Source organism: Nerophis ophidion, linkage group LG15 (genome assembly GCF_033978795.1).
Source record: "Nerophis ophidion isolate RoL-2023_Sa linkage group LG15, RoL_Noph_v1.0, whole genome shotgun sequence".
Taxonomy (NCBI): Eukaryota; Metazoa; Chordata; class Actinopteri; order Syngnathiformes; family Syngnathidae; genus Nerophis; species Nerophis ophidion.
In genome coordinates this window covers 47854030-47867807 of record NC_084625.1, presented here as the reverse complement: position 1 = coordinate 47867807, position 13778 = coordinate 47854030, and the positions used below count along the sequence as shown (strand labels likewise).

Here is a 13778-nt window from a genome sequence, read left to right as displayed (position 1 = left end):
CCGCAATACACCGCTTCCCACCTACAGCTTTCTTCTTTGATGTCTCCATTGTTCATTGAACAAATTGCAAAAGATTCAGCAACACAGAAGTCCATAATACTATGGAATTATGCGATGAAAACAGACGACTTATAGCTGGGAACGATGCTGGAACAAAATGTCCTCTACAATGCGTGACGTCACGTATGATATTTCCGCGCGAAATTTAAAATTGCAATTCAGTAAACTAAAAAGGCCGTATTGGCATGTGTTGCAATGTTAATATTTCATCATTGATATACTGTATAAACTATCAGACTGCGTGGTCGGTAGTAGTGGGTTTCAGTAGGCCTTTTACGTATTTGCTCTTTCTATGACTGTCCAGTAGGGGTGTCAAAAAAAAAGAAGAAATGTTCGAATGAATGGTGATTTTCATTTATAACAATTCTTAATCCATCCATTTTCTACCGCGTGTCCCTCTCGGTGTTGCGGGGGGTGCTGGAGCCTATCTCAGCTGAATTCGGGCGGAAGGCGGCGTATACCCTGGACAAGTCGCCACAACATCGCATGGCCAACACAGATAAACAGACAACATTCACACACTAGGGCCCATTTAGTCCATACAAAAAAATATATATGCATATATATATATTTTTTAAATCTGTCCTGTTCTGCCAATCTATTTATTATATTTTAGTTGTAATTTTACTAAACAAAACTAGATTTTTTAAAAAGTTATTTAGAAATGTATTAGAGCTGTTTATCTATTTTATGGAGGATTATAGTTAATCATAGAACTGTCACCCAATGTTATTAAAAAAGTATTGATTTAATTAAAAAACTGTAATCTTTCCTCACAAGAATCCAATCGTGTGGTGCTCAAAGATTCACAGCCCAAACTGTCCAGCGTTATTCTTTTTAACCCGAGTTGCTATCAATTGTCCATGAAGAAAAAAATACATCTGCCAGAATTTTCGGTCTTTAATATTACCAGTTTGATATCAGAAGTTGCTAACCAAATTAAGCCCGCGGAGGCTCTCATTGTCACAAATGGTTGAAAATGTAAACATCCGTCCATCCATTTCCTACCACTTATTCCCTTTTTTGGGGTCGCGGGGGGCGCTGGCGCCTATCTCAGCTACAATCGGGCGGAAGGCGGGGTACACCCTGGACAAGTCGCCACCTCATCGCAGGGCCAACACAGATAGACAGACAATGCACATCAAATTTGACTTGACTGTGGCGACCGCCTCTCTGGTCATGTGCCCCCTCTAGTGGTTGTGGCTCAGAACAACCCTATTGATGTGTTAATGCATGGGTGATTTTCCAACCATTCTCCCGAATTTCTCCAGATTTCCACCCGGACAACAATATTGGGGGCGTGCCTACAAGGCACTGCCTTTACCGTTGTCTACAATATGTTGTCAAGTCTGCTTTTCCTCCATACAAACAGCGTCACATAATATATGCGACTTATACACACACTTAAGTGAATGCCAGCACACTTGCTCAACAGCCATACAGGTCAGACTGAGGGTGGCCGTATAAACAACTTTAACACTGTTGCAAATATGCGCCACACTGTGAACCCACACCAAACAAGAATGACAAACACATGTCGGGAGAACATCCGCACCGTGACACAACATAGACACAACAGAACAAATACCCACAACCCTTTGCAGCACTAACTGTTCCGGGACACTACAATATGCACCCCCCCCCCGCTATTACCTAACCCCGCCCCCCACCCATCTCATTGTTATTTTATTTTAAGATGTATTAGCCTGTGGAAAAATGTAATGTTGATAGTTACCTCAGAAGGCTGCAAATAGTAAAGAGGCATTAAGTGGTTTATTCAAATGTAATTAATTTTACCATTGTTGTTGTTTTTTTGAAAGTTGATATTGCACTATTAAGTTATATAATTATTGCTTGTTCCATATTCAGTGGTAAAGCAAATCAGTGGAGCAAACTGAGCAATAATTGCCAATTTATTCATGCACTTTCTCTTGCTACTTCAAGGCTTGAATGTTTGATTCTTTCATTATTGTTATTTTATTTTCAAATGTATTATTAGCCTGTGGAAAAAGTGTGTGAGATATTTACCTCAGAAGGCTGCAAATAGAAAAGAGTCATTCAATTTTTATTTACATTTTATTTGATATACCATTGATATTTTTTTAATTATTGTTATTTTTTTAAACTGGATTTTGCATGTCACTATAAAGTTATATATATATTTATATATGTTCAATATTCAATGCAAAACTTGTTTGGGTCCCTAATAAAAGGTTAATTTGTTCAACCTTGGCCCGCGGCTTTGTTCAGTTTCAAATTTCGGCCCACTCTGTATTTGAGTTTGACACCCCTGTGTTAATGCCAGACTTCTGTCCTGTGTTTCAGGTCATTTACATCAAAGAAAACTGCATCATTTCACCTTACAGAAACGACCGAGTAAGTAAGGTTGGCAGTAAGGTTTTTTTTGCATGCCTTCATGAAAGCGTGTATGTGTTTGTGTGTGTCCTTGTATTTCTACCCTTCTTGAGACATCAACAAGGAAAAAGTACCTTCCGTATGAGGATCGGTAAACAAGTTAGGACCTAAACCAGGGGTAGGGAACCTGTGGCTCTTTTAAAGGGGAATATTATCACAATTTCAAAAGGGTTAAAAAAAAAAAAAAAATCAGTTCCCAGTGGCTTGTTGTATTTTTTTCAAGTTTTTTTCCCAAATTTTACCGGTCCCGGAATATCCCTAAAAAAAAGCTTTAAAGTTCTTGATTTTCGCTATTTGCGATGCGACTGTCCATTTCCCTGTGACTTCATACAGGGCTGCCAATACAAACAACATGGCGGTTACCACAGCAAGATATAGCGACAAAAATTAAGACTCGGATTTCAGCGGCTTAAGCGATTCAACAGATTACGCATGTATTGAAACAGATGGTCGGAGTATGGAGGCAGATAGCGAAAACGAAATTGAAGAAGAAATTGAAGCTATTGAGCGAATAGCTACTGACGCTATTCGGCCATAGCGTGGGTGTACCTAATGAAGTGGCTGCCTTATTAGCATCGGCGGTAAAATGTGCGGACCAAACAGGACTTTCGCATCTTGTGACACTGGAGCAACTTAAATCCGTCGATTGGTAAGTGTTTGTTTCGCATTAGTTTCAAATGTACATACAGCTAGCGTAAATAGCATGTTAGCGTCGATTAGCATAGCATGTTAGCATCGATCAGCTGGCAGTCATGCTGCGACCAAATATGTCTGATTAGCACATAAGTCAACAACATCAACAAAACTCACCTTTGTGATTTCGTTGACTTAATCGTTGCAAATGCATCTGCAGGTTATCCATACATCTCTGTGCCATGTCTGTCTTAGCATCGCCGGTCAAATGTGCAGACACTCTGGTACATTCAATGGGGGTCTGGCGGCAGATTTCTTGCCAGTGGTGCAACTTGAATCCCTCCCTGTTAGTGTTGTTACACCCTCCGACAACACACCGATGAGGCATGATGTCTCCAAGGTTCCAAAAAATAGTCGAAAAAACGGAAAATAACAGAGCTGAGACCCGGTGTTTGTATTGTGAAAATGAAAATGGCGGCTGTGTTACCTCGGTGACGTCATCGCTAAAAGACCGATAAACAGAAAGGCGTTTAATTTGCCAAAATTCACCCATTTAGAGTTCGGAAATCGGTTTAAAAAAATACATGGTCTTTTTTCTGCAACATCGAGGTATATATTGACGCTTACATAGGTTTGGTGATAATGTTCCCCTTTAATGACTGCATCTGGCTCTCACATACATCTGAGCTGACATTGCTTAACACGATTAGTAATGAATAATTTCCGCTGGTAATCGGTGTTAAAAATAACATTCAACATATAAAACATTCTTATGCATTTTAATCCATCCATCCTTTTTTCAACCGCACCTGTTCAATAAGTCACATCAATGGTAAGAAGTCCATCCATCTATTCTCTACCGCTTGTCCCTTTTGGGGTCGCGGGGGTTGCTGGAGCCTATCTCAGCTGCATTTGGGCGGAAGGCGGTGTACACCCTGGACAAGTCGCCACCTCATCACAGGGCCAACACATATAAACAGACATTTTTTTTTCTTCTTTCTTTTCTTAGTTTATTTCGAACATGACATACATACAACATTATACATCAGGTAATTTCATCATTTCGCAACACACAATACATCATGTCCGAAAAGGAGTAGGAAGAAGCAAAGGTTATTTAATCCTACCCCTTTTCCCCTTCAGAGCGCCCACAAATATATACATTCATTCACTGACCTTCTTTACAGCGAAATATCAAAATAGCAAAATGACATCTGTGAGTGAGTAACACAGCAGTTATCTAACATGTACTTAATTATTACATACTAAGATGAAGAATATCTTATTTTCAATAAGTTTGAAAGAGTTTCTCTTTGTACTTTTTAAGCACTATTAATTTAAACATCCTCTTAAACTGGATCATATCAGTACAATGTTTAACTTCTTTACTTAATCCATTCCATAATTTAATTCCACATACTCATATGCTAAAAGTTTTAAGTGTTGTACGGCCATACAAATGTTTTAAGTTAGATTTTCCTCTAAGGTTATATTTCTCCTCTTTAGTTGAGAAGAATTGTTGTACATTCTTTGGTAGCAGTTTATAATTTAGCTGTTTGCAATTTTATCGAGTCATCGAGCTTTAATATTTTTGACTCAATAAATAAAGGGTTTGTATGTTCTCTATATCCAACATTGTGTATTATTCTAATCGGTCTTTTTTGGTAACACAGTTAACGAATATAGCGCACATTTGTAGTTGTTTCCCCATTTTTCTGCACAACAACTCAGATATGGTAACACTAGCGAGCAGTAGAGAATATAAAGTGATTTTTGGCCCAGGACGTATTTTGCTTTATTCATTTTTTGCCACCTTATGTTGTATGTTTTGTATGACATTTCCAGTTCATTTTATCATCTATTAATACTCCCCAAAAATCTGGTTTCTTTACCCTTTCGATATCTATTCCATCTATTTGTATTCGTGTCTGATGCTCTTTTCTACTGTTACCAAATAGCATTATTTTAGTTTTACTGAGATTCAAGGATAGCCTGTTTTTATCAAACCATTTTTTTAATTTATTCATTTCTTCTGTTATTATTTGTATTATCTCCTGAACAGAAAGCAGTTGTGTCGTCTGCCTATAAAACTAACTTCAAGTCTTTTGTAACTTTGCAAATATCGTTTATATAAAGATTGAACAATCTTGGTCCTGGTATTGATCCCTGGGGTACACCACAAGATATATCCAATCGTGTTGAACTATTTTCACCCATCTTCACATATTGCTTCCTGTTGGTTAAATAACTTCTTATCCAGCTCAAGACCAAACCTCTGATGCCATAACGTTCTAGTTTTTGAATCAAAATACCATGATTAATTGTGTCACTCACATTCACACACTAGGGCCAATTTAGTGTTGCGAAATAAGTATTTTATTTATTATTGGTTAGCTTCAGATTAAAAATGATATAAAATATAAGACTTATACTATAAAAATGTAGGTCTTACTTAAAAAAAATGCATGCATTTAGTTGTATTCAGTGTTAAAACAAATGATACGGCTCTCACGGTAATACACTTTAAAAAATTTGGCTTTCATGGCTCTCTCAGCCAAAAAGGTTCCCGACCCCTGACCTAAACCATGGTCCCAATACGGATAACCATTGCATCTAATTGAGCAGGGGTGCCCATTACGTCGACCGCGTGCTACCAGTCGATTGCAAGCCAGGCATTAATCAATCAATCAATCAATGTTTATTTATATAGCCCCAAATCACAAATGTCTCAAAGGACTGCACAAATCATTACGACTACGACATCCTCGGAAGAACCCACAAAAGGGCAAGGACAACTCACACCCAGTGGGACGCCAGTGACAATGCTGACTATGAGAAACCTTGGAGAGGACCTCAGATGTGGGCAACCCCCCGCCCCCTCTAGGGGACCGAAAGCAATGGATGTCGAGCGGGTCTAACATGATACTGTGAAAGTTCAATCCATAGTGGCTCCAACACAGCCGCGAGAGTTCAGTTCAAAGCGGATCCAAGACAGCAGCGAGAGTCCCGTCCACAGGAAACCATCCCAAGCGGAGGCGGATCAGCAGCGTAGAGATGTCCCCAACCGATACACAGGCGAGCGGTCCATCCTGGGTCTCGACTCTAGACACCCAGTACTTCATCCATGGTCATCGGACCGGACCCCCTCCACAAGGGAGGGGGGGACAAGGGAGAAAAAAGAAAAGAAACGGCAGATCAACTGGTCTAAAAAGTAGGTCTATTTAAAGGCTAGAGGTTTTAAGGTGAGACTCAAATGCTTCTACTGAGGTAGCATCACAAACTGTTACCGGGAGGGCATTCCAGAGTACTGGAGCCCGAACGGAAAACGCTCTATAGCCCACAGACTTTTTTTGGGCTCTATGAATCACTAATAAGCCGGAGTCTTTTCAACGCAGATTTCTTGCCGGGACATATGGTACAATACAATCGGCAAGATAGGATGGAGCTAGACCGTGTAGTATTTTATACGTAAGTAGTAAAACCTTAAAGTCACATCTTAAGTGCACAGGAAGCCAGTACAGGCGTAATGTGATCAAACTTTCTTGTTCTTGTCAAAAGTCTAGCAGCCGCATTTTGTACCAACTGTAATCTTGTAATGCTAGACATGGGGAGACCCGATAATAATACGTTACAGTAATCGAGACGAGGCGTAACAAACGCATGGATAATGATCTCAGCGTCTTTAGTGGACAAAATGGAGCGAATTTTTGCGATATTACGGAGATGAAAGAAGGCCGTTTTAGTAACGCTTTTAATGTGACTCAAAGGAGAGAGTTGGGTCGAAGATAATACCCAGATTTTTTACCGAGTCACCTTAAAATAGACATAAAAATGAGCAATCATCGATCTTCACCAAGACTTCACTTCCGTCAGTTGTTTGACATTCTCGGCACCCGAGGATCTTGTGAGATGACGCTGGCTGCTGCCAACTCATTATTAAGAAAAAAATCACTGACAGGACAGAGAGAAACACTGCCAAAACTCTAAAGACCGACTGCACAGATCCTGTCTTCACCATAAAAGACCTGCTTCATCCTGCCTGTGCTAACAAAATAAGAGTCTCAGAAAGCCAGCGTGCACAAACAAGCTACGGAGTTTGATGCCATTGTATTTCTTATAAAGTTGTTGCACCTTTCCTGCTTCCGGCGCCTAGACCGTAGTCAAGGAGCTGATGGATTCTCGGGGCAACACCCAGCAGTGGGTCTTCACAATTCCGGACTCCGGGGCAAAATGACGAGTCCAGCGATTAGTTGCAAATCGTGGCTTTTTATTTACGTCTCGCACACAGTCAAGATCCCAGACAAAAACTCTAGCCACTCCCCCGCCCTCAGCGACCGCTCCCTCTCCTCTCTCGCCCACACACCCACTGACGTCACTCACCTGCTCTCACACATTAAAAGGGCCACACACACATATGCTACTCTCATAACAAAGTGTTTAAAAACGAGTATGCCAAATCCAACCACTTTCATGTGGTATTGGACAGAAAGGAGGACTTTTTTTCTCCTCCATTTGAAAATGCGGACGGTATCAGCACAATTGTCTGATTCCAATCAATGCAAGTCATCAGAATCAGGTAATACACCAACTTATATTCTTGTCTTCATGAAAGAAAGGAATCTATATGTGTTAAACATGCTTGTATTATCATTAAACACCATTAACTTGTTAACAAAAATGTCTCTTTCATAAATATAAATTATAAATATGAATGAGGTAGATCTCCTCGACTTGGTCAATTGAAAAGTAGCTCGCCTGCAGAAAAAGTGTGGGCACCCCTGTAATAAAACATGTTTCATTTGCACCCCTGGTGGATAAATCTATCAAAATTAAGGTGGTTCCAAAAAGGAGGGATTTTTCAAATTGACTGTGTCGGTTTTTAAAGTGCTCCTTTACTGGTCAACATATGAAATAACAAGTGTGTGTAAAAATTTCAAGGGCTCCCCCTCTGGCCAATATAAGTAATAACAAGTGTGTGTAAGAAATTGAAATACGCCCTCTTTGGCCACAATTAATAAAAAAAAAAATAACTGCATATGTATCTAGAGACATACTGTAATAACTTGAAGTAAATAATGAAGATTAAAAACCAATTGTGCACGCACGCACTCTCTTTGGTTTGTTTTAGCTGGAAAGTTAAATAGTCAAACAGAAAATGTTATACATGTGTCAATATTGAACAAAAAGCAATATGACAGTTGAAGAATTGTCATCTTGTTTCCAGTTCCAATGTAATATACAGACTTGTATATTATATACTCAATAGATATGTAATATACACTTTGTTTATTATATATACAATATTTATGGAATATACAGACTTGGTGATGTTCAGTTTAAACCTAAGCATACAGTAATTAATAAATACGATCATGTTTTTATATTGAGTTCTTCTTATATCTTATTAGATTACTCAGATTTACCTGATGGAGTATATTCTTAAAATCATAATTTGACATGACGATGTGTACTCAAGTATTTCTTACATCCGTGTATATGTTGTATGCTTGCTTAATGTTATGATTTGTTGTAAATGACAAGATTATTTTCTTTCTTAAAGGGGGCAAAGACGGTCCATTTCCAGCTGGAAGTGTGGCAAAAAACTGAAGATGTTGTTCAAACTTTACATCAGGTACATGGCTTCAATTTACAAAATACTCAAAAACTACTTAACCTCTTAAGGCCTGAGCTGTTTGTTTACTTGCTATTTGGGCTTATTGGACCCTAATTAGAATAAAAACTAAGAATCATCTTTTGATATGATGTACTTAGTCCATAAGTACACAAATGTGTACTTCATGCTAATTCTTATTTTTACACATTCTTTTCCCAAATTCCATTGTATGTTATACTCGTCTGACACCACCAGGTGGCAGTATAAGTGTCCACATAAGCAGCCATAAGACCCCAATTCAGTAGTATACACAATTTTGTAAATAAGAGCTAAAAGGTGCTGTCCACACATGTGGCCACTTAGCCTTTAGAGGTTGTTAATGGTGCATTATCAAACTGGATGCATAACAAGAAAAAAGTTATGGTCAGGGCTGTCAAACAATTACTTCTTTTTTTTTTTTTTTACATATTTTTTACTCATGTTAATCACAATAACTTACTTGGTTGCATAATTTCACTTAACTTAAAGAGAGACTCCAATATTTTGACACAAAGCAACTTTGTCAGAATGTCATACAGCGACATTTCAATAAAAGTTTTGCTTGAATGAATGTCATGTATTTGCTCAAAACTTAGTAATAATTTCACTTATCGTACTTCCACGGTTAGCGAAAAGGAGCATGTGTGGACAAAATACATTTCCTGATCAATCAGTGTTAGTACATGATTAATGCGACCATTTTTTGGGCGTTTTTTTTTTGTGTGTCTTGACCTGAGAACTACAAAGCGGAGAGGAAGCAGGACCACAGAAAAGGCGACCTTTTCTTTGAACTGTTTTACCACCTCTTCATTGAACTCATTCACAACCTTTTCTCCAAATCGACCTTTTCTTTGAACTGTTTTGTAATCAAAGGCAATGGATGTTTACGACCCCACACCCTTAGAAACAGCTGTTACCAGGTAATCAGGGAAAGTCCAAATAAGAGGAGGCGTACAATCTTTCGTCTGAGCCAAATTTATCTTTGTCCCTGTTTGATTCTTTGCTTCTTGTCTTGTTTAATAGACGTCATCAGTGTTTGAACCTGACAATAAATTAATAAATAAACTCCCCAGAAGAGCAGAGAAACATGTTTATTGATAAATAAACTCCCCTGAAGAGCAGGGAAAACCTGTGAAACAGACCTGTAGGGATGAAATACTTTCTGTGTGTTAAAATATTCCGCTGTACTCCGGTATTGAACATTGTGTAACGGATAAACCACAGCAACTTCGGATATATTTTTATTTATATTTATATATATATATATGGGTTCCTCGGACCACCACACACTGCCACGAGAGCCCGAATCAGGGGTACAACACTGTTTTATTTTTATTAAATAAATAGTGCAAGGTTTTTGCTTTCCAGCAAAGTGTCTTTTTCTGTTTCTCTCTCTCTGTCTCTCTGTCTCTCTCTCTCTCTTCTCTCTCTCTCTCTCTCTCTCTCTCTCTGGCTCCAACTCCCACCCCCACCTCGTGTCCCGTTCCGGCTACTGCTAATAAAGGCGACAGGTGATTAGATAACAATGCCCACCTGGGCCATCCACTCACCTGTCGCTGTCTTTGAGGCCGGTCCTCCACACATATATATATATATATATATATATATATTGTTTTTAAATTATATTCTTTGCAATGTATTTTAGGTGTTGTTTTTTGTTCATTTTCAGTCTGACACATGTCAATCATTTACTTTTTCCCCAGCTGCACAGAGCATCCTGTCTGGAAAAGCTCGGAGACCAGACAGCCATGGTGACTTTACGCACACGTTTGTGTTATTGTATCCATTACCCGGTCGCCTCATATATTTTTTTTGTACGCAGATCACTGCCAATCTGCAGTCTCGGCTGGCAAGGTCGTCTTTCGACAAGTTGTGGTACGGGCAAGGTCACGAGATTGTTGTGTTGTGCCGGAAGTCAACGGGTGTAACCTTCCGCTGTGTTGTGCGACGTCAAGCTTTCACAGTGTTGCCGAGAAGCCTTACATGGAGTGTGCGGTGGAGATGGTCCTGCCTCTGGTGTCCAATCCGGGCCACGTCTGCATCACGGACGACAATCTCTACTTCCAGCCTCTGAACGGATATCCGGTGAGCAGCGGTTTGGCCGCGATGAAAGTAAATCAAGCACTAGTGAGCTCGGCAATCAAGTCATTCCTCTTCTTTCTCTTCAGGAACAGGTGATTCGAATCAAACTGCATAAAGTCAGGCGTATCTACAAGAGACGACATGGACTCCGACCACTGGTCAGTTTTATCAGCACTATCTCATCTTTAGAAGTGGGAGTCTTTGAACGCATCACGATTCGATTCGATTAGAAATCGACACGTGTACGTTGATATTTCACAAGTATCTATTACTTTAGTGTATATTAGGGTTGTACGGCATACTGGTACTAGTATAGTGCCGCGATACTAATGAATAAGTACCCCCCCCTTTTTCTTTTTTTTAAACGGGCGCGTCCTCACATCGTGACATTGCTGGTTTAAAAGCAGAGGAGCATGTTCGGCAGTGCACAATCATTGAGTACTTACAAGCAAACACAGTCTGTCGACCAGGCCTGAGCGATTATTTTGACTCGGTGGTCAAATTTAGAGAATAAAAATGTGTCTGGAGGCCGGTATATCTGTTTTTTAGGAAAACTAATACAAAACCTCACAATAATGTCTGACTGAATGCAAAAATTTTTTATGACAGACCGCCTTAAAGGCCTAAAGCAGGGGTGCCCACACTTTTTCTGCAGGCGAGCTACTTTTCAATTGACCAACACGAGGGGATCTACCTCATTTATATATATCATTTATATTTATTTATTTATGAAAGAGACATTTTTGGAAACAAGTTAAATGTGTTTAATGATAATACAAGCATGTGTAACACATATAGATGTCTTTCTTTCACGAAGACAAGAATATAAGTTGGTGTATTACCTGATTCTGATGACTTGCATTGATTGGAATCAGACAGTAATGATGATAACGCCCACATTTTCAAATGGAGGAGAAAAAAAGTTGTCCTTTCTGTACAATACCACATGAAAGTGGTTGGTTTTTGGCATCTAATTCATCCAGCTTCCATACACTTTACAAGAAAAACATTGGCGGCAAATTCCGTAGCTTGCTTGATTGACATTCACGGCACCCGAGGGTCTTGTGAGATGACGCTGGCTGCTGCCAGTTCATTATTATGAAAAAATGACAGAGAGGAAGGAGAGAAACACTTTTTATTTCAACAGACTTTCGCGCCGTCCCTTCCGTCAAAACTCTAAAGGCCGACTGCACATTTCCTATCTTCACAATAAAAGCCCTGCTTCATGCTGCCTGCGCTAACAAAATAAGAGTCTCAGAAAGCTGGCGTGCACAAGTGATGTGCACGCTAGCTTTCTGAGGGATCGCTTGTGCACGCCAGTTTTCCGAGACTCTGTATTTAGTTAGCGCAGGCAGCATGAAGCAGGGCTTTTATTGTGAAGATAGGAAATGTGCAGTCGGCCTTTAGAGTTTTGACGGAAGGTACGGCGCGAGAGTCTGTTGAAATAAAAAGTGTTTCTCGCCTTCCTCTCGGTCATATTTTAATAATAATGATCTTGCAGCAGCCAGCGTCATCTCACAAGACCCTCCGGTACCGTGAATGTCATTTAAGTGACGTCTTGGTGAAGATTGATGATCACTAATTTTTAGGTCTATTTTTTTTAAAAGCCTGGCTGGAGATTGACTGACACACCCCCCGCGGTCGACTGGTAGCTCGCGATCGACGTAATGGGCACCCCTGGCCTACAGAAATTTGATTTTTTAATAAACGGGGATAGCAGGTCCATTTTATGTGTCATACTTGATCATTTCGCGATATTGCCATATTTTTGCTGAAAGGATTTAGTAGAGAACATCGACGATAAAGTTTGCAACTTTTGGTCGCAAATAAAAAAGCCTTGCCTGTACCGGAAGTAGCAGACTATGTGCGCGTGACGTCACGGGTTGTGGAGCTCCTCACATACTCACATTGTTTACAATCATAGCCAGCAGTAGCTAGAGCTATTCGGACCGAGAAAGCGACAATTTCCCCATTAATTTGAGCGAGGATGAAAGATTCGTGGATGAAACGCGGGCGCGTGACGTCACGCATTGTAGATGACATTTTGTTCCAGCACCGTTCCCAGCTATAAGTCGTGTCTTCTCATCGCATAATTCCATAGCATTTTGGACATCTGTGTTGCTGAATCTTTTGCAATTTGCTCAATGAATAATGGAGACGTCAAAGAAGAAAGCTGTAGGTGGAAAGCGGTGTATTGCAACACAAACACAGCCGGTGTTTCATTGTTTACATTCCCGAAAGATGACGGTGAAGCTTTACTATGGAACAGAGCGGTCAAGCGAGCACGGTTGGATTGGACCACACACACAAAGTACAGTGTATTATGCCGCGATCATTTCAAAAGATCGTGTTTCGAAGAGGGTCCCTTGCGAAGGGCAGAGATGGGCATCGCTGAAGAAAGGTGCGGGGCCGACCTTCAGGTTGTACAGATACGACCATATAATCTCACTAAAACACTAGCAACACAATAAGCAAATAAGAGATTTTCCAGAATTATCATAGCAAATTTGTCTAATAACATCTGAATCGCTCCCAGTGGATAGTCTTTTTTTTTTTCTTTCTAGTCCTTCACTCTCACTTTCCTCATCCACGAATCTTTCATCCTCGCTCAAATTAATGTGGAAATCGTCGCTTTCTCGGTCCGAATCGCTCTCGCTGCTGGTGGCCATGATTGTAAACAATGTTCGGATGTGAGGAGCTCCACAACCCGTGACGTCACGCGCACATCGTCTGCTACTTCCGGTACAGACGAGGCCTTTTTATTAGCGACAAAAAGTTGCGAACTTTATCGTGGATGTTCTCTACTAAATCCTTTCAGCAAAAATATGGCAATATCGCGAAATGATCAAGTATGACACATAGAATGGACCTGCTATCCCCGTTTGAATAAGAAACTCTCGTTTCAGTAGGCCTTTGAAGATATTAAAAAATATAT

At 40.0% G+C, this 13778-nt stretch overlaps 1 protein-coding gene across 1 annotated transcript in view; it reads left to right on the top strand.

Moving 5' to 3' along the window:
- The window catches only part of nsmaf (neutral sphingomyelinase (N-SMase) activation associated factor), a 55764-nt gene that overhangs the window by 10608 nt on the left and 31378 nt on the right, over positions 1-13778 (top strand). Inside the window, exons 6-11 of the mRNA XM_061922288.1 lie at positions 2386-2436; positions 8669-8740; positions 10465-10512; positions 10584-10636; positions 10717-10846; positions 10930-11001. Of these exons, the coding sequence (XP_061778272.1) occupies positions 2386-2436; positions 8669-8740; positions 10465-10512; positions 10584-10636; positions 10717-10846; positions 10930-11001 (426 nt within the window). The remainder of the gene's footprint in view (positions 1-2385; positions 2437-8668; positions 8741-10464; positions 10513-10583; positions 10637-10716; positions 10847-10929; positions 11002-13778) is intronic.